Source organism: Gossypium raimondii, chromosome 3 (genome assembly GCF_025698545.1).
Source record: "Gossypium raimondii isolate GPD5lz chromosome 3, ASM2569854v1, whole genome shotgun sequence".
Classification (NCBI taxonomy): Eukaryota; Viridiplantae; Streptophyta; class Magnoliopsida; order Malvales; family Malvaceae; genus Gossypium; species Gossypium raimondii.
This window is the reverse complement of record NC_068567.1, coordinates 55,296,657-55,323,924: the sequence shown is the minus strand read 5'-3', so window position 1 is coordinate 55,323,924 and position 27,268 is coordinate 55,296,657. Positions and strand designations below refer to the sequence as shown.

The 27,268-nt window shown below is 31.7% G+C and overlaps 2 protein-coding genes across 2 annotated transcripts in view; both read left to right on the top strand.

Annotated features, from left to right (window-relative positions):
* LOC105794785 (protein DETOXIFICATION 12) overlaps positions 1 to 27,268 on the top strand; it is a 37,878-nt gene that overhangs the window by 5,492 nt on the left and 5,118 nt on the right. The gene's annotated exons all lie outside the window — the stretch shown is intronic.
* Positions 16,014 to 19,506, top strand: LOC105794784 (protein DETOXIFICATION 12). The gene is made up of 7 exons (XM_012624098.2): positions 16,014 to 16,618; positions 17,612 to 18,156; positions 18,243 to 18,329; positions 18,467 to 18,523; positions 18,638 to 18,876; positions 18,973 to 19,178; positions 19,336 to 19,506. The coding sequence occupies exons 1-7, from the start codon at positions 16,346 to 16,348 to the stop codon at positions 19,396 to 19,398; spliced, it is 1,470 nt and encodes a 489-aa protein (XP_012479552.1). The 5' UTR covers positions 16,014 to 16,345; the 3' UTR covers positions 19,399 to 19,506.

Here is a 27,268-nt window from a genome sequence, read left to right as displayed (position 1 = left end):
TGATCGTCGGTTAAACTTTCAATTGACCATAAGGCTGAATATAAATGGGAAGCTTTCTCTTCCATCTTTTGATGTTCTTCTGACTTCTACTGAACAACCACCTCGGAGGCAATACTCCTACTGATTTGATCGCCAACGGCCTGGATTTTTCCCCAACAAAGTGGCGCCTCATCAAATGAAGAATACACATTATCACGAGCATCGATTTCTTCTTTCTCTTGTTTGAAGATGAGGAACCCCTTGGTCTCTATCTCCTCGCGGATCCGTGCGAAACATCCATGTCGTCTAAAGAGACGTCGACTTGATCATAGAATGTGTTTCTCTCTTCATTCATATCGTAGTACGTTCATCCTCAAGCATTTATTTCTTCAAGAACATCAGAATTGTTTGAGCGTCTTTCCGATCTCCGATCTCTTGCGTATATGGCGAAGAAGTTTGGTTGTAGTAAGGGAAAGAACGATGTCTGAATCGAGAGGCTTCTTTGTGACTCTAAAAAACGAGGAAATCATATTAGTTATAAGTTTTGTAAAAAACAAATAAATACTTGAAATACATTTTACCTTAACATAGGATTCTAAAGCGCATATTCAAAGAACAACGAGTCGCTTATGCTCGTCCCAACCAAAACATTGTTGTTTTGACCATTAAGCATGTCGTAGACGACTGACCATTCCCTTTTTAGGCACCTAATCCGAGATTCGATATTTGGTCTCGCCTTCAACATTGCCCTTGGTAAAGCCTTTTCTAGCATTTTCTCTAGCTCGTTCAAATAACCGGCTTTGAACCCGGTATCAGCATTAAATGCTCCTACATTGTGCAAATCCACCATGCAAGAAACCAAGGCTGCATCCTCTTCTGGAACCCATTTTCTTTTGCTTCCTCGAGAAGCTTGAGAAGAAGCACCCGTTGGTGGAACACCTGACATATTGTTCTTAAGAAAAAAAAACAAATTAACATTATTTACTATTTTGAATATCATGAATCAAAAGGTGAACAATTTATAATATTATATCGGTAGTTCAAAACTAAATTTAAATTTATAACACATCTTTGAATGAAAAGATAATTAAATTATAATTCAACAAAGTTTAGTACAATACAGAATTTTAATCAAAGACCACCAAAGTTTAATAAACTAGATACATAAAATAACATCAACAAATCAATTCAAACTAAATTTGTCCCTAAACCTAACTAATTTCTAGATGCTTGCCAATCATCGAACATTTGGTTGGCTAGGTCCACCCTCCAAGTAGCCCAAGCATCCGATGGATGAATATTTGTGATATTCGGTTCATCGGCATCCACCACATTAGTAGGTAATCCGTCTCCCACCTCCGCTTCAATGGGATCAATACTCATATGGGTTCGAATAAAATTATGGAGCAAACAACATGCAATAATAATTCTATTGTGCACCCTTACAGGATAAAACGATGGACTCCTAAGTATTCCCCATCTAAGTTTTAATAAGCCAAAGCATCTTTCAATGACATTACGTGCTAAGGCATGTTTCATATTAAAAAACTCTTGCGGAGAACTTGGCTGATAACCCTGACGCCACTCGTTTAGATGATATCGCTGTCCTCTAAATGGTGCAAGAAATCCCTCGCAATTTGTTATCCAGCATCAACTAGATAATAACAACCTATAAAATAAATTTTTTTAAAAATGATTAATTCAGCAAACAAAGTTTGATCTTAATGAATAATTCAAATTCCTCTAACTATACACTGTACCATGAGGAACTTTTAGTCCATGTCTTCTACTAATGGCATCTCGAAGCACCCGTCCATCGGCAACTGAACCTTCCCAACCAGGAAGAACATAAACAAATTGCATCTCAGGTGTACAAACACCTAGCATATTTGTTTCTATGTCACCTTTTCGGGTTCGATATCTAGGTTTATCAACTGTTGGCACCCTAATCTTGATGTGGGTTCCATCAAGAGCACCTAAGCAATTCTATATCACATGATATAAAACCTTGAGTTAGAATACTAATTTAAATCTAAGTCAACTAAATGTTGTACAAGTTATATATAAAACTTAGTCTAATACCTTAAACCATTTCCACCTTGTGTCAGAAGAATCGGCTGTAATTGGCTCCGGCTTTTTAAATAAGACATCTTGTAAGCGTATGATGGCATTTAAAACACTATGAAATGCTTTGCTTACAGTTTCCCCGGACCTTCTAAAGTGATGCTTGATAACTCGATTTTTCAGGTGATGGGTGATGATATGTAAAAACATTGCTACTTGCTCATCAACAAGCATGTTTCTTGACGACTTCAATCCCCCTATCGATTCTAACATCTCACATAGTTTGAAAAAGGCAGATCTATTCATCCTAACTTGTTCAATACAGGTCTCGTCACTAGCATATACAAGCCTTTTCACATAATCTCGTTTTGCATAAAAATCTAAGGTATAGGACATAATCATTGGTCTATAAGTATGTAGGCTAAGGCTGGCACCCATTCTAAATAAGAACCAAATCGCAATTCTACAGATTTCCAACCATATTGTCACAGCAATACCAATTCTTTTCGCCTCACACTTTGTGCAATTAAAGGCGACGAGCCATAAGCGCAACATATTAAAATTGAAACTCAAGTATCAATCCCCAAGTTGCAATTACACATTATCAAAAAGTAGAATCTTTATCGATATATTTATAAATTATAAAATTTTTTCGGCTATAGCAATTTGCATAAATTTTTCGTCTTGAATTAAAATTTGTAGGTATATGTATAATTGAACTAAAATAAGTTGTTGGTATTTGTTAGATTATAACTAAACTCATTATGATTTAATAAATTATAAAGCATGTTCAAATTTGTAGCTTTTGCTTTTGAGTTCAAAAATTATAATATAAATTTAAGAAGTAATACTATACTAGGCTTAATAATTATAGATAAAATTTTTTATCAAATTTAAGGAAAATTGCTCCTAGGGTAATTAAATTGTTAATATATTTACCTAATGTCTCTCAACATTTCTAAAAACTTAAAAGAGAAAGCGTAAAATTAGACCTTCAAATTAGTTAACTAACTATTAAATAAACATTATAAATAACACTTTAAAATTTATTTTTAAACTTTAGAGATGCAAAATTATTAAAATAAATCTCGTATAAGATATCTTTTCAATTAATAAAATAGCTAATTCTTTCAATTTTGTTGAGATATTGTTAATGTTCAAGAAGATTTTATCAATTTTAATTTTAAGAACATTTTCTCCGTTGATGCAACAAAAACATGAGTAATTAACATTATATGCATTTGAAAAGGAATAAACTCTTTATGAATAATTATGTCTATTTTAGTGTCATTTTATAATTTGATAATTTCTTTGAAAACCATATTATAATCAATTCAATTAAATAAGAAATTTGAATATTATTATCAAGTATAAAAATTTGCGTTAGCATTTTAATCGGTTAAAGTAACAATACAAATATTGATGTACCAAATCTTATTAGAAATTAACATATGAAGATTTAATCTTAACTTTGGACAAATTATAACCATCAAAATTGAAACTTGATTGTTTATACATAATTTCTGACATTCTGACATTTCATTTCATTTTAAATTTGGACATTATATAACCATCGAAATCGAAATTGAAACTTGATTGTTTATACATAATTAACCCTTAATCGAATATCTACCTCTACATCAAGTAACCCATTTACAGCATTTCATTTCAAAATCTAAATAACAGAGCTATATCCTACCATACTTGCAATTAATTATCCCCAAAACAAGCAGGAACCAGAACATATCACAACTCTTTCAAACAACAGCAGAGTATCACAAAACTGTCTGAATTTAAATGGCAATTTACAAGTCTGGATCAATCATTAAGCTAACTTAGAAAACAAAGCCGTAATTCCTCACTGCCTCAAGTCTGCAGTTAAGCTTATTAACTTTGATTGCAACCAAAATGAACCTAATGGTTCTGTACTACTACCTATGAAATAATAAACATAGCTTTAATAATTAATATAACATACTTGCATGCCTTAAAACTATTTGGATTACATAAAAAAGGAAAAGAAACAACATCTCTTTCATGTATCAGATGTAAAATATATATCAAACCCAACACCATTCCACCTAAGCTAAGCAAACTGGAACCAAATCTAGCCAAAACACCAGAGCATTACTAACAACAAAATATAAACAGACCAAACAGACCAAGACACAAGAACAACTAAAATTACGCAAATAATATTTGTTTGGAATTTGAGCAGATTAAGATTGCCAAACAACAACTAAACAATCATAAAGCTCATTAGCATGCCAAAGAACAAAAACAAAAGATCGAAAGCAGTTAAGAAGGAATAGCAAGGGAGAGCAGATTCGTCCCCTCAAGTTTCTCCTCACAAATCGTAGAGGAGTTTTACTTGGGGAGGATATCTTCAATTGTTTGGGGATTAGAAGTAGTAATGGGGGGCGTAAATATAGTTTTGAGTTCCAAACAGACCAAGACGCAACAAAAAACAAAGAATTTGAAAAAAAAGGAAAACTAACCTGTAACCAGGGAAATCGGGGAACTCAAAACGATGAACAACAACCTGTAATGAGAAAAGGGAAATCGGGTGAATGCAAATCGGTGAAGAGTGAAAAGAGTGAATGCAAACCTCTGGAAAACTTACGGTGATGACAAATCGGGAAGAGTGCGATGAAGAAGGTGTCGAAGCGAGAAAAGGGAAATCGATTTGGGTTAGTGAACAGTGAAAATAAAACAGTAAATCGGTTCCTCCTTCTTGATAAAATGAAGAAAATCAAAGAAACCCTAAACTTAAATCAATGACGGACTGCTGGGAAGGGCAAAAAATATTACCTGTGCAAGGAGGCGTCGGAGAATCAGAAGGTTGAGGACGAGGGCAAAAAATGGAATAGGAAAATGGGAAAGCACCAATTAGGCAATCGGGGATGAGGGGCCGTATTACCTAATACGCGCAATAAAGGCTTTAGGGGGGTAACCGATTACACACGGATTGGGGTAACAGCGAACCAAACGCCTGTTTACCTATGGGCCCGCTGCATAGGGGGGGAATACGCATGCAATCCCCCCAACCAAACGCGTTGTAAGTGAAATTGGGATACCAGTTATCTAACAAATTTAAGTGAAATGGTAACTTTTTTTTTTTCAAAAGATGCCAACCTTCACCATTCCTCCGTACTTATAGAGTCTTCCTCGATCTCTAGGAGGCTCGAACCCGTGTTCTCTTGAAAATCCCTCTAGTGGCTTGCCTGCCAAGTTGCCCTCACTATTGCACACCCAAAAGACCACTTTCAGCACGTACAGGCGATCTGTGACATAAAACTATTCTTTATTGCATTTTATGTCAAGACAATCTTTACCTTAAAACATGTCCTAATTAAGCATTGTCATGTCTAACATGTCCTCCTAGTCAAACATTGTCTTGTCTAGATAAGCATATCTTCTTTTTCATTTTTAGGCATCATTGTAATAGATTTCATCAAGTCCATTTCATTTCTTAGCTATTCCTTAATTGAAACTAAATTTAACTTAACATAGTGCCCGACCAATAAGATTCCTAGCCATACATCTTGACCACCCAATATGCTAGAGTCAATGTGATTTCTACGAAACCTTCAAGTGAATAGCTTTAATTGTGTATTTCTGTCCTCACACCAAAAAGTTTTGGAGACGTGGTAAGCATGATATGGTGTCTATTCCATGTTAGTTCTTATAGCACCTCCGATCATGAAGCACCGACACGGAAAAATTTCCTCTTACCTGTGTCATATTGGTGTTTGACAGGGACACACTATTGACATTGTTGGATATGCAATGCACATATCTCAATACATTAATTTTTTCTTTCTTTCGAACCAGACATAGTCTGGACACGGTTAAAATAAGTGCGTCACAAAAAAGACATGGTTGAACATAAGAAAAATGATTTTTTTACCTGAAATTACTCTTCAAAAACGAAAAGGCTGAAAAATTAGAATGGGAAAAAGAAGTAAAGATGATGGGGAAAAAAGAAGGAAAGATGTAGGGAAATGAGTATGTGAAATAAGGAAATGTGGAAATGGTTATCAAGAAACGCGAGACATTGACAATTGCTATTGGAAACATTAAGCGTTGAAAAAAAAAGTTTTTAAGGGTTAAAAACCTTCAAATTTTTTATTGTTTAACCCATTCAATTAAATATTTAAATTTTAAAATATATCAATTAAATTTATTGACTAAAGATTTTCATTCTTGACAATTACTATATTGATATGAGTGTTAATGGCTGCTATATTAGCTATCCCGATGCTAACGTGGTAATGTCATATCAACAAAAAAATAAAAATAAAAACTATAAAAATGTTAAAATTCAAGTCTATAATGATCTTGGACAAACCATCGTCCTAATTCATCTAAATTTTAAAACCCATTTGTTAAGGTTAATTTTGGATGCAATTTTTGAATTACAAAAAAAAATTAAAAAATAAAAAATATATATATAAAAGAAAGAAGAAATAATGATGGTTCTTAGATTGTGCGGTTGCAAACCGAAATAAATTGGATTTTCATAAAAGCTAATAAAATTTAGAATGCGATAACAAAGGTTGAAGACTCTATCATGACATCTATGCTAAACAAATTTGCTAAACAAATTTATTATTACAAATCTTGTTTTTATTTATTTCATGCACATGTTTAAACATAATAGTAAGTGTATTTTCAACATTTCATATTGCATTGAAGTTAAAGGTTGAACAAGAAAATAACCTTAAAATATATGAAACACCAATTGTAATAGGCCAATTTAGCCCGGGCTCATAAAAAAAACCCAAAATAATAAAATAAAGTCCAAGTCCAGTCCAAAATTATATTATTTGGCTCAACCGGAATGACCCATTACTTGAAAAGGTTGAAGGTCCATCTACAAGCTTAATGCATATGGAGATATAATTTTCAAGGATATGCAATCTTAGATATGATATGCAATCTTAGAAGATATGATTTTGTAATCTTAGATATTTAATTTATAGATACCGTTTAATCTTAGCCGTTGATGTAATTGATATGTACCGTTAAATTTGGGGAGACTCAACTATAAATAGAGGCCTCTCCCTTCATTGTAAAAGACTGGAGTTTGGAGCAATAATAATTCTTAAGAGCATTCACTCAAATTTCTCCCTCTCTTGCATTTTTATTTTCTGTGGCTTATTCTTATATTGTTCTTCGTTCATCTTCGTTTCTTTTTAAGTTGCTTTCATTTGAGTTAGATTTTGGTGGAGGAATTTCGTTAAATCTTCATATTGTGCGAGTTAGGCTGACTTAAGCGTTTTTTTTAAACATTTTTTATTTATCCATTTAATTGTTTAATCATTAATTATTCTTTTACTTTTATTCGCTAATTTATCCATCAACTTTATTATTTACATATTGTTCATTCATTTAACCATTCTTATCATTCTTTTATTTTCTTCCAGTAATTATATACTTTATTTGTTTTTAATATTATGTCACACATGTTGTTTATTTTTAAAACTCGTGTTATAAATCATTTATTTTAAATTGTTTGATTATTTGCTTTAAATTTTTTCCATATATTATCAATTGCAAATTTTTTATACTATTTATTTTATATACCATTTATTTTTAAGATGTTTTGTGTATAACTTGTTCTAAATTACTTATTACACAATATTTATTTTTAAACTCGTTATATATTATTACTTTATATATTACCTATTTTCATTTTTATATATTATTTATTCCAAACTTATACATATATTACCTACTTTTTATATATATAATTTATTCATTGATTTGTATTTTGTTGATTTCAAATTTCATTTTCCTTATTTTTCATTTTCAAATTCATTATTTTTAAATTTGTTTACATTTTATTTTGCCTTATATTTTTTTTATTTTATACTCTTTGTTTACATTTTATATTTTTTAAATTCATTTTCAAATTCATGTTTTATAAATTGTTTATTTGTATTTTCATATTGCCATTTTTTTATCAAAGTTTTTACGCATCGTTTTAATATTGCTTCAATTTTTCCCAATTTTAAAAAAAGAAAACTTTTAAAAATAAGGCAATATTCGGTACTTTGGAGTTTTGAAAAAATCGTGCCCTAACTTACTGGGTTTCGATTTTTTTATCCAAATAACCGAATATCCTTTTTAAACTTTAATGCATGAGACAAGCTTAGTTTCGAGGGTTAAAATGTAATATCCTAACTTATTGGATGTGACATCTTATTACTTCGGGACAAGGAGGTCTTAACATCAAATTCGATTTATTCAGATTTTTAAAGAGGATCGTATTTTAAAATCTTTTCAAATGTTCGACATTAGGACGTTAATTAATCAATTAGGTACCAATTTTTGGGCGTTATGAGAGTGCTAATCCTTTCTCGTGCGTAACCGACTCCCAAGCCCGTTTTCTCAAATTTTGTAGACCAAAATCATTATTTTAATAAATCAAAATGTTCTATTAATCTCAAGGTGACCCGATCACACCTCGAAAAAAGATTTGTGGTAACTCTATTTTTGTTTTAAAAGTCGACCCCGTTTTTCAAAATAAAAATGGTTTCGACACCAATACCACAATTAGCAAATTAGATAAAAAAAAAGAACAAACAACAATAACTTTAGAATCTTAAAGAAAAATAATTTTTTACCTCCCCTAAGATACCAAGAAAAGTAAGGTCCACAATTTATCTCTCTTTTAAATTTTTATAATTATAAACTAAACTTGAACAGGTGGATACATGTTGAAATATTTTCAAAATATATAAATTATTCCAATAGTTGCAAATAAAAAATTATAAATAACAAAAAGTCATGTCACTTGGTTATTAATCAAAAGTTGTCACTGTACAGCCCAATTTTGCCCAGGCAAACCAAAAAAAAATTACAAAGGGCCCGCACCAAAATCAAACCTGGCCTAGACCCAAAACATACCCAATATCCAAAAACAAATACCCAAACCCATTACAAACCCAAATAACCAACAAACCCAATCAGCCCAAAACCTAAAAAACCCTAGCCCAAAACCCGTAACAGAAAAAAAAAACAAAAAAATTTCAAACCCTAGGTGCGCCTTCTTCTGCCACCGCCGTCCTGACTATTTGTTAATAATCAAGTAACATAACTTTTGAATTTAAGAGACATAATTCATCATTATAAATAGTGACTGTTGACACCATTTGTTTTGATGAAAACGGGGTCGACTTGGGTTTTGACGAAAATGAAAAAAACGGGAGTCGCCACCAATCCTTTTTAATGAGGTGTGATTGGATCACCTAGAAAACTGGTTATTTTTAATAAACGGTTTGATTTTATTAAAACAACGATTTTGGTCCACGAAATTCAGAAAACGGGTTCGGGAGTCGGTTACGTATGAGGAAGGATTAGCACCCTCATAACGCCCAAAATTGGTACCTAGTTGATTAGTTAATGTCTTAATGTCGAAAATTGATAACTTTGAAGAATTTTAAAAAATACGATTCTTGTATTAAAATGTTGAAAATTTTTGGAAAAAGAAGCATATTTCATGTTAATCGAAAAAAAGCATCATATCCAGTAAGTTAGGACACAATGTCTCGAATTCCCGATACACGAATAAATGTAAAAAATTTACTTATTTAAAAGATTTTTAGCTATCTCGGATTTTAAAAAAGGATCACGACCAGTAAGTTAGGACACGATCTTTTATAAATCCCGAGATCATTTAAAACTTGAGGAAAAAAAATCATGCCCAGTAAGTTAGGACACGATCTCTTTTTAATTCCCGAGATCGTTGAAAATTTGAGTTTGAAAAGATTCACGTATTTAGATTTATTGTGAAAATCGAAACCCGGTAAGTTAAGGTACGACTTTCTCAGATCTAAACACGAAATTTTGTTTATTCAGAAGTCATGATTCATACATTGAATGAAATAATTTAACACGAAATAGTAGAAATAAGATACGATGCTAATATGCATAACTAAACAAAGATGAATACAATGATGTAAAAATAATACGAGTAATAGCAACGAAAATAAGATAAATAAAAAGTACAAATCAATAACATACTGAAATAGCAATGTATACAAGCAAATAAAATTAAAGCATTCCTTCAAATCAATGATGAAAATGAAATAAATAAATAAATAAATAAATAAAATTATTTAAAAAGAATATATATGTAAGCATACATCAAAATTTGAAAAAAAATATATGTACAAGTAAATAATGATAATTTATAATAGGTTTAAAATATATTATAATATGGATGTAAATATGTATATACAAATTAGAAAATATAAAAATACATATAAGTATGTACATATAAATATATATATATATATATATATACTTATAAAAATTTAGAAAATATGTATATAGATATGAATATATGAATATATATAAATTATAATATATAAAAATAAGTATATATATATGAATCAAAGATATGTATGTATGTATATATACTTTAAGTTTATAAAATACAAGAGTATGTAAGTATATATATATATATATATGTATATATAATAATAAAGCTAAAATAATAAATATATTAATGCAATAGTAACGAATATATAAGAGGAAAATAAAACTAATAATAATAAATAGTAATAATAGTAATAATAATAACAATAATAATAATAAATGTAATGATAATAACATTCAAATAATTAACTAAACAATAAAATTGCTAAAAAAGGACTAAATCGAAATAAAAATGAAAATACTGGGCGAATTCAAAATAAAAAAGATTAAATTGCAACACGAGCCAAAAGGGAAGGGACCCAAAACAGTAAATACCCCGCCTCCAAAACTCATCACTTTGCGCAGGACTAAAATGTAACAAAAATAAAATTATACGGCTAAATTAAAATAAAAGAAAAGAAAGAAAAAGGACCAAATTGCAAAATGTTGCAAAAGCGGAAGGACCGCGCACGGAAATATCCCTTTCTTAGAAAACACACGGATCCTTGGCAGAGAGGGTCGGGTCGGCCCGATCCAGGGTCAAAACGACGTCGTTTTGGGGCTTAAGGACGCCGGCCAAAACTGCATCGTTTTGTTTGGCTATAAAATCCAATATATTTTTTTAAAATTTTCATTTTCTCTTTTCCTCTGAAAAAAAACCAAAAAACTCTCTCAAAAGCCTCTCCCCTTCCAAAAATCCGGCCAAGGGCCTGGTCATCTCCCGTCGCGCCGTCCGCCGGTCGCCGGCGCTGGTGTCGCCGTGCACGGCGGCGAGGAGACCAAAAGTCTACCTTTTTTCCCTCCGACGTAGCCCTCTGACTCCGAGCACTCCGACAATGACGAAAAGGTACGAAAAGACCTTCCCTTTGTTTTTATTTTGTATTTCAAAATAAAAAAATAAAAAAAAACAATAAAAACGAAACAAAAATAAAAAAAAGAGTGACCTTTTATTGCTTTTTAATCTTTGTTCTTCCTTTTTTTGAATAGATTTTTTTTCCCAAAGAACCCCCCATTTTTACAAATTGATTCTGGCTTTTATAGCCATATTACATAGTTTATTTTTGTTTTTCTTTCCTGTTTCTACTTGCGTGTTTCCTTTCCTTTTGCAGGTAGAGCAGGTGCAAGTGGAGGGCGACGACATGACCGTGGCGGTGCTGGCATGGAAGAGGCTATAATTATTTAAGTATATATCTATACAATAATTATGTTTATTGCAAAATATATGAATATCCATTTTGATAGTTATGTTTCTATGAAAAGACATAATACCTCCTATAAGTGGGAATGGAATTCCGTTTGTATGACAAACCAAAAAACATAAAAACAAAATTTCTTTCTATTCTCCCACCATATTTTATATTCGTAGATTGTTTTATAAAGAATTACTGTAAAAATTCTTTATAGAAATTGATATCCTTACTATGCTCCGCTCAATACTCAGTGAATTGTTTCCATCAATGCAAAACGTAGACAATCATTGGGCTACATTATATCCTCAAGGTTTATTTGGCAGTAACTCTTTTGCACACCATAATATAGTACCTCAAAGAAAGTGACATTGATACACACTTTGAAGTCATTATTAATTTCTCATAAGTTTATTATATACCCACACACCTACAATGTCAAGATTCAAATGAACTTGATGTTTCTTTCTCAAGTTCATTCTAGACTTAATTATTTAATAATTTTTGCCACATCATCAACAATTCCTTATACAGATTACCATGTTAACATCATAACAATTAACTCAACAACAATTAACGGTCACATCAGAACAATAACAATTAACAAATGTTATTATAAGTATACATTTTTTAATTAAATTTATTTATTATTAAAGAATGTGAAATTTAATTACATACCATATTTTGATTTTTTTTTAAATGGATATGTTGTTGTGTCTGTATAATGTTATATCTGTACTACGTGTTTGTGCTCATGCTTTATAGGCACTAAATTAACTTTAAATACAATTTTTGGTCACTTGTCCATCTAGCAAGGAATCAAAAAAGTCTTCCTCTTGCCAAATTGAGGTCCGATTTCGTTCTCAATAGAATAGGTCTATGATCAGACTTGATACGGGGAGGATGAGAAACTGAGCACTGCGGGAAAGCTGAAATCCATTCATCATTAGCTAATGTTCAGTCCAGTCTCTCAAAAGTACCACATCTTTACCAAGTAAAGGATGAACATATGAACCCCAAATCCTGTAATTCACAAGACAGTATGAAATTGCCAAAAATGGATATGTTGTTGTGTTCGTATAATGCTATATTTGTACTACGTGTTCGTGCTCATGCTTTATAGGAACTCAATTAACTTTAAATACATTTTTTGGCCACTTGTAGTCAATTGTTTAGTCCTTATAGTTTGCTATACTTTTGACTCTTTTAATTAATTTAAATCTAACATTATTATAAAATTATTGAGTAAGTTGATATCATAAGTTAACCGAGTATTAATTCAGTTGAAAAAAGATGATTTTTTTTACTTTTCAAAGTAAATTTTATTATTTTAGAGGTGTTTTTACCTTTTTATATTTATTATATAAATAGGAAAATATAAACATATACTAGGATTTGAAGTCATACCTCACAAAATTTTCACATTTGTACTTTACCATTCTACTAAAACTTCATTTATTATTTATATAAACTTTTTACAAATATATTTGTCACATAATTTCTTTTTCACCAACATCATCATAATCTAGTAAAAACAAATATATTATGTCACATTTGGTTGCTAGTGTAATTACATGAGGAAAAAACTTATTTATTATATATGAAATACAATAGTTAGATAAAAATAAAGAATAATAATACAAATTTAAACTTAAAACTAAAAAGATGAGTAAACTCTAGAAAAAATAAGATCTCTTTAAAATAAGCAAAAATAATTTCCTTCTTTTTCCAAAAAGAAATTATGTAAATAACAGAAAATTATCAATTAAAATTAATTTATTCTTGACTCATATACTAAAATATAATGAATAAATAATACTCATATAAACATAGCATTAATATTATATCACATGCATTCAAATGTTAAATAAACATGCCGTTTGAGTTTTAATTGATTAACATGAATATTATTGTCAATATAGGAGGGCGTAGGTTTAAGTGCGTTGAAATATATTATCCTCCTATCTATGGGTTGGAGAAGAACTATAGGTAGTTCTAAACATTGTATTAAAAAAATCAGATAGGATTAAAGCTTATAATAAAATTATTAAAAAAATTAATTAGATAAACAATGCTATATAATCGTTAATTATGTTCTCTTTTGCATGTTAGATAAACAGTGGTGTGTTGTGTTCTCCTTTGTTCCCTTTTTTTTTCTTACATAACCTTTTAATAAGTTATGACACCGTAAAACTGGTTCACCTGAATGGCTAAGTCATTTTGGGTGTATTCACCTTGCCACAGTGAAGCAGGTGTTTGGTTAGCTGAATGACCATTCAACTAAATGGCCATTCCGGGACTAAGCGGCAAAGTCTCGTAATCACCATTATGCACGCCTACCTTTGAATGGGTTATTCGGCGATTCCAGAAATATATTTCTTTTTGTTTTACCCAATTTACCCATGCAGAAAATAATTTAATACTAAAAAATTAAACAAATAAAATCGATAAAAAAATAGCAACACTTAAATCTGAACATTGCAGTAAAGTAAACCATGGCAAAATTTTTTTTATAACATTTATCTTTAAAAAAAGAGACTCAATCATCTCAATCTCAAACACTCAAACAAATTACAAAGAAAAGAACAACAACCCATCTACAGGAACACCTAAAAGAACCGAATCTACTTAAATTTTTTAAGTAAATAGCTTACATGTTAATTCATCTTTGTTACTGTTTGGTCTTTAAGGCAGAAAAGAAAGCCCCGACTGGTTGCACTTTGTTAATTTTGGGATCCAAAATTTTTAAGCATAATAAGTAGATAAGAATGGAAGGATAAATATTTTATCATTTTAGATAAAATAAAAATGTTGGAATGTTGTTGCCCATCTGTTGGCTGTTGAAGGATTAAAACGATGGATACATCAATGCCTGCGAGATGGAGTTCCTGATTTTGCCAGAGAAGGGCATATGTTTACTGCTTTGAACATATGTTTTATGATTCAAGGGAGGGGAGTCTTGGGTGGATGTAGGATCTGGAAAGGGCTTTTTTGCAGGAAATGAAAGGTTGAAGAAGGTTGAGAAGGGGACTATTTAGGTAACCGAAAGAAATTAATTACTGATTGTTGCTTTATAGGAGAGTTTACTTCTTTTGTTTCATTGGTTGAAGCATCGGTGGCTTCTAGATCTTTCTTTTGGATTGGGTTGCTGGGCTTTAGTTTGTTCTTGTTGATGGAAAATTTGGGTGAAAGGGAAAAAATAATGGGGGGAAGAAAGTGATGATGGCGGGTGCAGTTTGGGATTTTGGCGAGTGGGCTTTGGTATTTGGTGGGTTTTATGGGTAAATTGTACTCAAGTAATTAAATTATTAGTAAGTTTATATTTTGGTCATTTAATTTTTAAAAATTACAAAATGATCACTAAATTAAAGGATATATTTTGGTTTTTTAATATTTTACAAAAATAAAAAATAATTATGTTAAAATATTATTAAATTATTTTTAATAATAATCTTATTAAAATTCAATAATAATAACAATAATCATCTACCTAAAAGAAATTTTGCTAAAGGTATTCTAGTCATTTTAGTTTTTTTTCTTATGTTATTACAACATCATTCCATTCAACCAAACACAATAATACTATTATAGTTCTATGCCATTCCATTCAACCAAACAATTGAATTACTGATTACAACTTTATTCCATTACAGCTCTATTCATTTACAGCTCTATTCCATTACAGTGAACCAAACGTACCATTAGAATTTCGCAACGCGTATTAGATGCACAAATAAACATAATGTATGAGAATTATGTCAAATTCGATTATTATTAAAGAGTTTTTAAAGCATATGTACTTTTCTAAAAAAAAGTTTTTATAATTTTTTCTGAATTGAGTTGATGAAAATTAATATTTTATATTTAAAATTATAAAATTATTTTAAAATTGAAAAATGTTAAAATAACAAAATATTTAAAATATACAAATTATGAAGAATAAAAATTGTAAAAATGATGAAAAACATTTAAAATAACAAAAAATATTAATAAAATAATAAAATTTGCAAAATATCACAAAAGCATAAAATTCTAAAAAATAGTTAAAATGTATGAGAAAATCATTTGCACACTAATCATTATTAATACTACAACACTTATTAAAAATATAAAATATTTATTTGATTTTTAAAATTATCTGTTGTGCTCATATAAAGTTTGCTCTTTTGTCCATCGTTAATGAACTACAAACTAAGGTGATATTTTACTTTTGGTGTACACTTAGCCTAAGTATATTATCAATGATTATCTAATATTAATTAAAAATAGCATTTTGGGGTATTTTTAAGAACAATGATGAGTTAATAACATATTATTACAATCATTATCTATTTTGATAAAATACTTTTTTGGTATTCAGCCAAGTGGGGTTAGATCCAAATTTTCTTACTTCATATCAGAAAGTTATCAACTTCAGAATTCAATTTGATTTAATCATAAAAAAGATTACAAACCTCGGCGTGACCGCCGGGATTATTACTACTAGTTTAGTTTAAAGCAAGTTAGGGCCGTCCAACTCAGTTGTAGCGAAACGCTGGGTTGAAGTTTGCAGTGAGTCTATGTGCCTAATTTGTTTGTTTGCAATAATAAATCCAAACAATCACACACTCAACTCTTTCATCTTTCTATTGTCTCCCGCATTTTCGTAAGTGAACGACGCTGTTCAAGGTTAAGGAGAGAAGGGCATCATGGTAGACTCGCTGAAGAAGAACATCATGGAAGAGAGTTTGATTCCCAAGTTAGAGAACGTGGAGAAAAGCACTCGGTGGCTAAGTTGGGCTGCTTTTGTTGAAGAAATAAAAAGGGCGGGTTACCTTGCGGGGCCTATGGTAGCTGTCACCTTATCACAGTACCTATTGCAAGTTATATCAACGATGATGGTGGGTCATCTGGGTGAGCTCGCTCTCTCTAGTTCTGCCATTGCCATATCTCTCGCAGGGGTCACCGGCTTCAGTTTTCTTGTAAGTCAATTTTCATTTGTCTTCTACTTAAATAAACTTATTGGAACCATGATATTGATATTATATTAACACGATGTTGTCCCTTATTTTGTTGATAGTGACGTTCTAACTAATCTTATTCTCAAAATTTACGTCTCTTTGTTTGTATCTTCTCTTATTCTGAAACTGAGTCTGAACATCAACTGAATTTCTTGACAAATTCCAATACTTCCAATAGTGTTTAGTCATCGGAAAGTGATGCTAACCTAATCAGATTGTCTCTTTGTGATTGGATCTGTTGACTCCTAACCACATGCTTTCTGTCTTCTCTTTTTATATTTATAAGCCTTTATTTAATGGTTTTGGACTTTTCGGGCTTACATTAATTAACTAGTGGACAGCAAATTATGTTACGAGGAATGAACAAAAAGAAATATTTAAGAAAAACAGTAAACTCTTGTTTTTTTGTTGTAGGCTTCTTGCAGAGCAACTCTCTGTGATCAAGATGAGCTTTACTATCTGTTGCTTAAGTTGACTTGGGCAGCAAGTACTTGCTTTATGCTTTTGTGTTATATTTAGTGTGTTCTAGGTGATCGATAATGTTGGTATGGAAAAGCTTTGCAGTTGGGCTTACTGTTTAGGAAGGAAACCATCTAACATTTAACTTAAAAGTAACATGACCCGGTTACACTTTTAGCTTTGTGCAATTAACATATGACTAAATCTGCCATAGGATGAGTTGGACAAGCTAATGAATTTCTGGTTTGTATAATATTTGGAAAACATCCATCAAGGTGAGCTACACGTTGACAAAAAATAGTTAATTCTTGCAGTTCAATAACATAGTTATTCAATCACTATTAGTTTAACGAATAATAAGAAAAAGAAATCCAATAATTGAATGATTGGTTTGCTGCTGAGTGAGTCTAGATCAGCTGATGACCTGTGTTTGGGATACAGTAAATGTCAACTTATATAATTTCCTAAAATTTGTAATTTGCATGCGATTATCAGCTAGGAATGGCTTGTGCATTGGAAACACTGTGTGGACAAGCCTATGGAGCTCAACAATACCGAAAACTGGGAATCCATACCTACACTGCTATATTTTGTTTGATCTTAGTATGCATCCCTCTGTCGGTCCTATGGTTATACATGGGAAGGCTACTTGTATTCATTGGTCAAGATCCCTTAATTTCACAAGAAGCCGGTAAATTCATTCTGTGGCTTATCCCATCACTCTTTGCCTATGCTACTTTTCAACCACTTGTTCGCTACTTTCAAACACAAAGTTTGATCACTCCCATGCTCATATGCTCTTGTGCTAGTCTTGTGGTACATATACCTCTATGTTGGGCTCTGGTATTCAAGTCTGGATTAGAAAGTATAGGAGGAGCAATAGCAATTAGTATCTCAAACTGGTTAAATGTGATTTTCCTTGCACTTTACATGCGGTACTCTCCCACCTGTACAAAAACTCGTGCCCCCATTACAATGGAATTATTCCAAGGAATTAGAGAGTTTTTCCGCTTTGCTATTCCTTCTGCTGTTATGATCTGGTATGTTATCTCCTCTTTTCCTCACTCAAATATGTATGTGTGAGCTGTTAAAGATCCTTGGTGTTTCTTTATTCAAACAATTGCAGCCTTGAATGGTGGTCATATGAGCTACTCATCCTGCTGTCTGGGCTTTTACCAAATCCAGAGCTGGAAACATCTGTATTGTCTGTGTGGTATGTTCATCTGCTATTGTTTTGGATCAATGCATCTTGTATCATCCAAAGCTTAATTGGATGTTATAAATTTATGATTTTTCGATTACATCATATTGTAATTATTCTACTAATAATTTTTCAACTTTCCCAAGCAGTCTCAACACCATTTCAACACTTTATGCCATACCATATGGACTTGGTGCTGCAGCAAGGTCTGCCCTGATATGCGTGCACACACTTATTTTTTATTTCTTTACTGATTAATGTTTCAAGTTTTTCAAACTATATGAATTTAACTAAGAATCATTTTCGATTTGTAAATATAGTACTAGAGTTTCAAATGAACTAGGCGCAGGGAAACCCCAAGCAGCACATGTGGCGGTGTATGCTGCTATGGCTATTGCAGTTTTAGAGACCCTTATAGTTACTGGAGCCCTGTTTGCAAGCCGACGTGTTTTTGGTTATATTTATAGCAATGAGAAGGAAGTGGTGGATTATGTGACAACAATGGCTCCCTTGGTTTGTGTGTCTGTTGTTCTTGATAGCTTACAGGGGGTTCTTTCAGGTTAAACTCGTTATCGTTATGGTGAATAATTAATATATTTCCATGAGATGAATGTTGGAGTAGTAGTCATACAAATGGTTTACATGCTTGGATCAGGTATTGCAAGGGGATGCGGATGGCAGCATATAGGAGCTTATGTGAACCTGGGAGCTTTTTATCTTGTTGGAATCCCTGTCGCTGCCACCCTTGCCTTCTGGTTACAGTTGAGAGGGGTTGGCCTGTGGATCGGTATACAGTCTGGGGCTTTCACACAAACAATTCTGCTCGCCATTGTTACAAGTTGCATAAATTGGGAAAAACAGGTTTGTCGTCCATTCTCAAAATCTTCTATAATACTACAACTTAGTTGTAGTTGCACCTTTTAATAGATTGTCAACACTGGAACACTTCAATTTTGCTTGCTTGGTTTATTCTTCTTCATCTCTTCTAGTTTATTTTTGGGCTGTGACACAACTGCAGGCAATTAAAGCGAGAGAAAGGGTATTCCAAGGAAGCTCTTCAATAGAGTATGGAACGATGTAAGAAAACAAAACTAATGAGATATAGTTTTGAAATAGAGAAATTTTATTACAATGTGTGTATTAATGCAGTAATAGAAAATAGGGATTGAATAAAATTGGTTTTCCACCATCCTCACGCTCTCCTTGAAAGTAAGAATGGAAACTGAACCATGACTTCATTTTGTCATTAGAATAGAGGATTGGGATACCAGTTATCTAACGTTAACCCATTCTGCAAGTTTCACTGATGATTAAAGGGATGGAGCTGCATGCAAGTGTAAAACAAACGTATGGTTTAAGTCCCGCTATTTTGGAATTCCAACTCCAAAAATCTCATGTCCAACATGTCGAATCTACAAAATTTAGTTTCTCACTTTTTAAAGTAAAATAAACTTAGGTATTAGCGTCGAATTCCACAAAAATGAGATGAAAAAAAGAATTAAAATTTACTATGTTAGATTTTATATAAAACTTGATATATCAAGATTTATCATGTCAAATTATCAAATTATATACGTAAGAATATTTAAATCCATCGACATCTTGAAATCTTTAAATCTTGTGATTTCGATTTCTTAATTAACATACAAGTATTTAGAAAATATGTCTCTCTTTCTTGAAGATAGGATATCAAAAAAAAAAGAGTAAAAGGTATGTCTAATTTGGAGATTATAACATTAATATATAACTTTTCACATTAACTTTAATTTCTAATCAACCCATCATCAATTAGAAATTAGTTATTAGAGTAAGTCTTAACTAAATTAAATTACTTTTAATTTAATTTGGACTAACTTTTATGATTATGATAATAAATAATAATACATAATTATTCTTATTATATATGTGATGCAGATAATTAAAAAGTTAGAGAAAAACAAATAAAGAGAGTTTTAATTATTCTAAGAATAATAAATATGAATATAAATATAAATATGCGAGCTTCTAAATATAATGAAATAAATATAATAAGAGAAAATTGAATGTAAAATAATAAAAATTCAAAATAAAAGGAACCAAGATAATAAAACTCTAGCTTCAAGAGCAAGGTCATTTTAGTATCGAGATTAATAATTAATTATATATTTTTTCTATTCAATGACAAGTCAATTATAGCAATTGAAAAACAACTTCAAACAATTAATCTTTCCTTAGATTGAAAATCAGTTGCAATAATAACTTGATAATTAACACCAGCCAGCCACGGGAATTCCTAAGTAATCCCCAGATTCCTTAAAACATTCCACGAATCACTTCTATTTCTCGCAAATGGGGTTCCATAAAAAACAGTAAACCTCCAATCCTTCTCCTCCACACTCCCTTTAACCAACACATCAATATGGTTTGTGGAGAAACTAAGCAAAATTATAGTAAGAGCCTTCTTCTAGGCTAGAGACAAGCCCCCTTGTGATCCATTAGTTGATATCTCTATCCCATTTGAGAAATTGCATCTCCTCCTCATTATTTCCATTCGTCTACCATCTAGTTTTGTCTCCGTAAAAAAGACCAGTTAGGGATTATCACTAAGTACTGATCTAAATTGCCTTCAAATGCAAAATAAATTAGTCAAGAACTAAAACAATAGATAAATGTAGAAATAATAATAAGCAATAATTAAAGACACTACTACTAAATAAATCCTCGTGAAATTCGTAGACATTGAATGTTGAATGAATACGAGGATTAGGGGGCTAATTCAATCTTATAGGTATTCTTATTGTAACACCCTTAACTCTTATTCGTCGCCGGAGCAGGGTTACGAAGCATTACCAGACTTTATGGATTAAACGCGAACATTTCATGACATTTAACATACATATCAAGAACCAATCATAAACACTCATATTGTCCCTTATATTCGAGGCCCAAAATAAGTGTTAGAAATAAATCTGGACCAAACCGAAAACTCAGAGAATTTTTCCCAAAATTTTAAAAATTTTCCTAAGAGTAGGGGGCACATGCCCATGTGGCCGGCCATGTGGCTCACACGGCCAAGAGGCACGCCCGTGTCTTAGGCTGTGTGGGCATTCGATGTGGGGCACACGGCCGTGTCCCAGCCCATGTCCATACCCGTGTAACTCTCTGACTTGAATCACACGGCCAACCACATGCCCATGTGCTAGGTCGTGTGTAAGGTGTAGGGGACACACAGCCAGACTACACGCCCATGTGCCAGGCCGTGTGTCACACATGGCTAAGGCACATGCCCGTGTGGACAAAAATAGGCCATTTTAAGGCCATTTTTCTCACCCTTTTTGATACCAACCTATACACAACATTTTAATACATCAAATACCCCCAATCAAACATTCAACACAAACCAAAAATCATCTTTTAAATAATATATCAACACAAAACTCAATTACCTAAATCTACCAAAATAACTCTATTAATTGATTTACCAAAACCTAATACTAAACACATGCATACAAACATATATATAAAATTCACAACCATACTTCAAATTTAGCTCTTTTCCAATCCAGCCCTAGACATGCCATGTAAACCATAAAGCGTATAACAAAATCTACCAGAGCAGCTGGATAGTGTGACCCGACGTGTTGATCCGATCCTCTGAACTTCTTGAAAATCTACAAAGAACATTAAACGGCACAAGTAAGCTTAATGAAGCTTAGTAAGTTAGTTGGCTTTAACATAAATATTACCGAACATACTATAATAATTCATTTAGGTAATTCATTTCATAAACATTTCCTGCCAATCACAACTCAATTGATGAATTCATTTATTTGAGCTCAATATCAATAATAACTTAAATTCTTCCACATTTATTGCATGTAGCACTTACCAATCCTTATCAAACCAAATAACGTCTTACGGATTTGAGTACATCGTAAACAGAAGCCCGAAGGCTGCACAAAAGCACATACGTGCTAAACAAAAATCCATAAGGGTTGAACGGAAGCTCATAGGAGCTGAATGGAAACCCCATAAGGGTTAATATGAAGCTCAGAAGAGCTAAACTGAAGCTCAAAAGAGCTGAACTGAAACCCAGAAGGGTTAATCTGAAACTCATATGAGTTAACTGAAGCTCATGAGAGCTAAACAGAAAGCAAACACGAGAGTTCGCAACAATTGCTAAACTCCAGTTTACTTGGGAAATTTACCGTCAATTCCTCTTTACACTGAATAGCTGCACTCAATCCTGCGTTCCATTCACTTCGAACATTTGATTCAATTTCATAAATTTAATAATAATTTTATTTTTAAAAAATGTTACAAATAAATACAAAATACCATTTATTATTTAACAAATGACATTAAAATTTAACCATACGAACTTACTTGGGCTAAACTGTAAGTTTGTAGTAGTTAATGACTACTCTGCTAATTTCTTTTTTTCTCGTTGATCTACGAGCTCTTGATCTAAAATATAAAATTATTCATTCATCAGTATATATTTCAATCCTAATTCACTTCACAATTTCTACCCCTCAATTTTCAAAATTGCACAATTACCCCAACTTTTATAGTTTTTGCAATTTAGTCCCTCGCCAATTAGCCCATCAAATAAGCTAAATTTTCTCAATTAACATTTTAAATAAACATTCTAAGCTATTACACAACCTTTTATAAATATAATTTAATACAAAACCCTAAGATTTAATCTTTTTACAATTTAGTCCTAAAATCAATTTCTATTGAAATTACTTGATAAAATCATCATATAAAAAATTAGAGCTTCAATTCCATGTGAATTCATCATAAAAATTCAGCACTGATCAATGGTAACTTTCAAAATTATCCATGAAATCAAAAACTAATGAAATAAGTAGCTGGACCTTATTGTAAAAGTCTTAAAAACAAAAAAATTCAAGGAAAAAGCAAGAATTGAACTTACATGAAGTAAAATAAATAAAAACCAGCTTAAAACCTTCTCCTATGGCGTTTTTGGCTGATAAATTGAAGAAGAATAGCCTAGAAAAGTTTAGAATTCATTTTATTTAAGTTAATTTCAAAGAATTTACAATTTTGCCCTCTAATCACATGATTTTTGTTTTTTTTTTCTGCTTATGTCGCCTCATGTCTTTATTTTAGGCATAATTCCTCCTTAAGTCCTCCTTTGTTCATTAATTAAGCCATTTAATCACTATTTCTTTAATTAGCAAGTTTTGCACAATTTTCAATTTAGTTCTTTTTAGTAAATTAACTATCGAAACGTTAAAATTTTCTAACGAAACTTTAATACTACCTTAATGACACTCCGTAAACATTTATAAAAATATTTGCAGCTCGGTTTATAAAATCGAGGTCTTGATACCTCGTTTTCAAAATCAATTAATCAAACAAATATTTCTAAAGCATAACTCAGTAATTCATAAGCATTCCTCAATTCACAATCAACTCATAAATACTATATAATAAAATTTACGAGCTCACTTGTTGGATTTAGTGGTCTCGAACCACTGTTTCCGACACTACTGAAAATTGGACTATTACACTTATTGATCTTTGTAAGAACTCAACAATGTCCAATCTTCTTTTCATAAAGTAGACAAGATATTCTTCATCAAGTATTTTAACACGATGTACATCAATAAATGACATTTCTTATTGTTTTCAAATTTTTAAATATTGCAATTAAAATGCATAGTGAAATAAATCTAAGTCTGAAATAGTCATAGTCACAAATGCAACACCAAACACCTACCATCTTGATGGCAGAAGACAGGACAATAGTAGGCAAAAAGGAAGTGATTGTTGCCATTACCAAATAAAGAGGAAGTTTAGAGGGATCAAACCTACCAAACTAGTGTGTGGAAGTCACTTCACTACTGCATCTAACTCTGAACAACCATGCTTCTCTAGTCATATTTTCAAAACTTACAATTAATTTTTTGAAGACCAAACCCATAATTAAATAGATCAGATCACCAATTTACAATTAGATCGATTCAACTAATTGAACCATATATCATAAGTTATTTTTTAAACATATAAATACCTTTTCAGATTACAACTAAAAGACTACGAGATTAGAAAATAAAACCAAATAAATAGTTTTCCCACACTCAATATAATCTTTCATCTCTCTTCCCTTTTCCTCCCCCACTTCCCTTTCCTTCACTCTCAATCTTTCAAAAAAAAATATTTTCTTTTGATTCTCAATTTTAAATTTTAATTTCCTTTCATTGTAAGAATAAAGCTGACATGCATTATTTTGGTTTTGGAAAAATTAACATATAAAATAAAGAAATAACTTATTTTGGTTTTGGAAAAAGAATATAACTCAATGCATGATTTGATAAGTTTAGTATAATCTAATTTTGAATTCTCTATTATTTCAGTGGTGAAGTTAATATGGAGCCCGGCGTAACCGCGGGGTTTGTTACTAGTTTACTTTAAAGAAAATTAGGCGTGTCCGACGACTCTCTACCTGCCCAGTTTGTTTGTCATGTCGTATGGGTCCTTAGATCTATCGTTTACAATAATAAATGTATGTGGCATTCACCCTTGCATGTTTTGCTTTCGTACGCCAATATGTTTGTCTTTAACTTATAAATCCAGACAAATACGAAAGTCTTTCATCTTTCTATTTTGCCTCCCATTTCAGTAAGTGAGAGAAGCTATTAAAACTAGTCACACACAAGAACAGCATGGAAGAGAGTTTGATACCCAAATTAGACAATCGGTGGCTAACTTGGGCCGCTTTCGTTGAAGAAACAAAAAGGGTGGGTTACCTTGCGGGGCCTATGGTTGTTGTCACCTTATCACAGTACCTATTGCAAGTTATATCAACGATGATGGTGGGTCATCTGGGTGTGCTTCCTCTCGCTAGCTCTGCCATTGCCATATCTCTCGCTACAGTCACCGGTTTCAGTCTTCTTGTAAGCCAATTTGCATTTTTCTTCTTCTTAAATAAACTTATTAGAACACTAATATTAATATTATATACGCCATGGTGTTGTCTCTTATTGTATCTTATCTTATTCTAGAATTGCTTCTAAACTACTATTACATCCAACGTGGATTGTTTCGATACTGGAAACATAAATCTCGAATTGTTTGACACATCATTTTACATAAGCAATTTTCTTCATGGGAATGAATTTTTTTTTTAAAACTTAAACATATATATTTTGCATTTATATAAATACCTAACTCTCAGTAAATAAATTCTAAAGTTTGTGAATAGTTTATTTTGCTCAATAATTTTATAATAATATTTCACACAATAGAGAGAAAGTGGCTGTGCAGAGAATCGAACTTGTAGGAGACAATTGGACAGAGTTTTAGCATCCAAAAAGGGTCTTGGTTCCGATGGTGGAGGAGGGCGTTTATAAGGCATGGTTGGTCGCTAGCTACATATCCTCAAGCATTAACACGTGTTTGTAAGGGTCATGTCTCGATAAACCAGATGGCAATTAGATTGATGGGTTTAGTGACCATGTATCAATTAGACTTGAGTGAACCAGATGAACTCTCATGAATTGTTCATGCATAGAGGAGACTTAACGATGCTAATAAGAGATGTTCCATAAGCACACTATACATGAATGAGGTTTATGATCTGACAAGGTAACATAAGTGTGCTAAATAACATTAGGCACAATGAGTGAGACATGTACACGGAATAAAATATATGCTAATTGGATTGTTAAACTAAACTGCTACAATTCCCTGAGTAGAATCATGCGCACCAATTTTCAAATTGGTGTAACAAGAGTTCTAATCACCTACCGACTAAAGTTGTTCAAAATTTTCCACATTTCCTACTGTTTTGGGTGGCTGGTCAACGCAAAAATTAAGTTTAAGAAAGTACAGTAGAGGAATTTTACTAAAAAATTAAGTTCCCAGATGATTATATCCGGCCATATAGACTTAAACATGCTCTATGTGAATTGTACCAATGATTTTAGTCCTGGAAATTAATTTCATAACAATTGCCATCAAATTACATCTTTGTGTTGGATCTTTTGACTCCCAACCACTTGCTCTCCCTCCATCTCTTTTATATTTATAAGCATTCACTTAATGCTTTTGGATCTTTTGGGCTCGTTAAGGAACTAGTGGACAACAAAAGTGTTAAGAGGATTGAACGAAAAAGAAATTATTTTAAAGAAGTCCTTTTTTATTGTTCAGCTTCTAACAAAAACAAGCGTCTATATGATCAAATCAGCCTTATTATTTGTTAATTGTTTGTGTTGACTTGAGAATTCTTTATTGTTCAGTTAATTCCTTGGGCAGAAATAACTTGCTTTGTGCTTTTGAGTTATATTTAGTGTGTTAGGCTATCGATAATGCTGGTATGGAAAACTTAATTTGCAGTGATGCTTACTGTTTAGTAAAGGTGTTCATAAGTTGGGTTGGATTGAGGTCCAAATTTAAAAATAATTTTAAGCTTAGACCCGCTCAAAAAACCTGTTTCACTATTTAAAAATTAACAAAATATTAAAAATATATTTCTAGTCGATATTTTATATATTTTTATAATTAAATTTAAATTGAATTTGGGTTGGGCCGTAATAAAAATTCTTACTCAAGATCGGTCCAGTCTAGCTCGAGTCTACTGGATCGGGCGAGCTACTCGACCTTTGGATAGATCTAAAAGGAAATACATTTTAACTTAAAAAGTAACATGGCACAATTGAACTTTTAGCATTGTGCAATGAACATACGACTAAATCTACAATAGCAAGACTTGGACAAGCTAATGAATTTCTAGTTTGTATAATATATGGAGAACATCCAGCAAGATGAGCAACATGTCGTCAAAAAACTAGTTGATTCTTAAGTAGTTCAATAACATAGCTATTCAATCACTATTAATTTAACAAATAAAAGAAAGAAATCCGATAATTGAAAGTTTGGTTTGCTGCTGAGACTAGATCAATTGATGAACTGTGTTTGGGTTACAGTAAATGTCACCA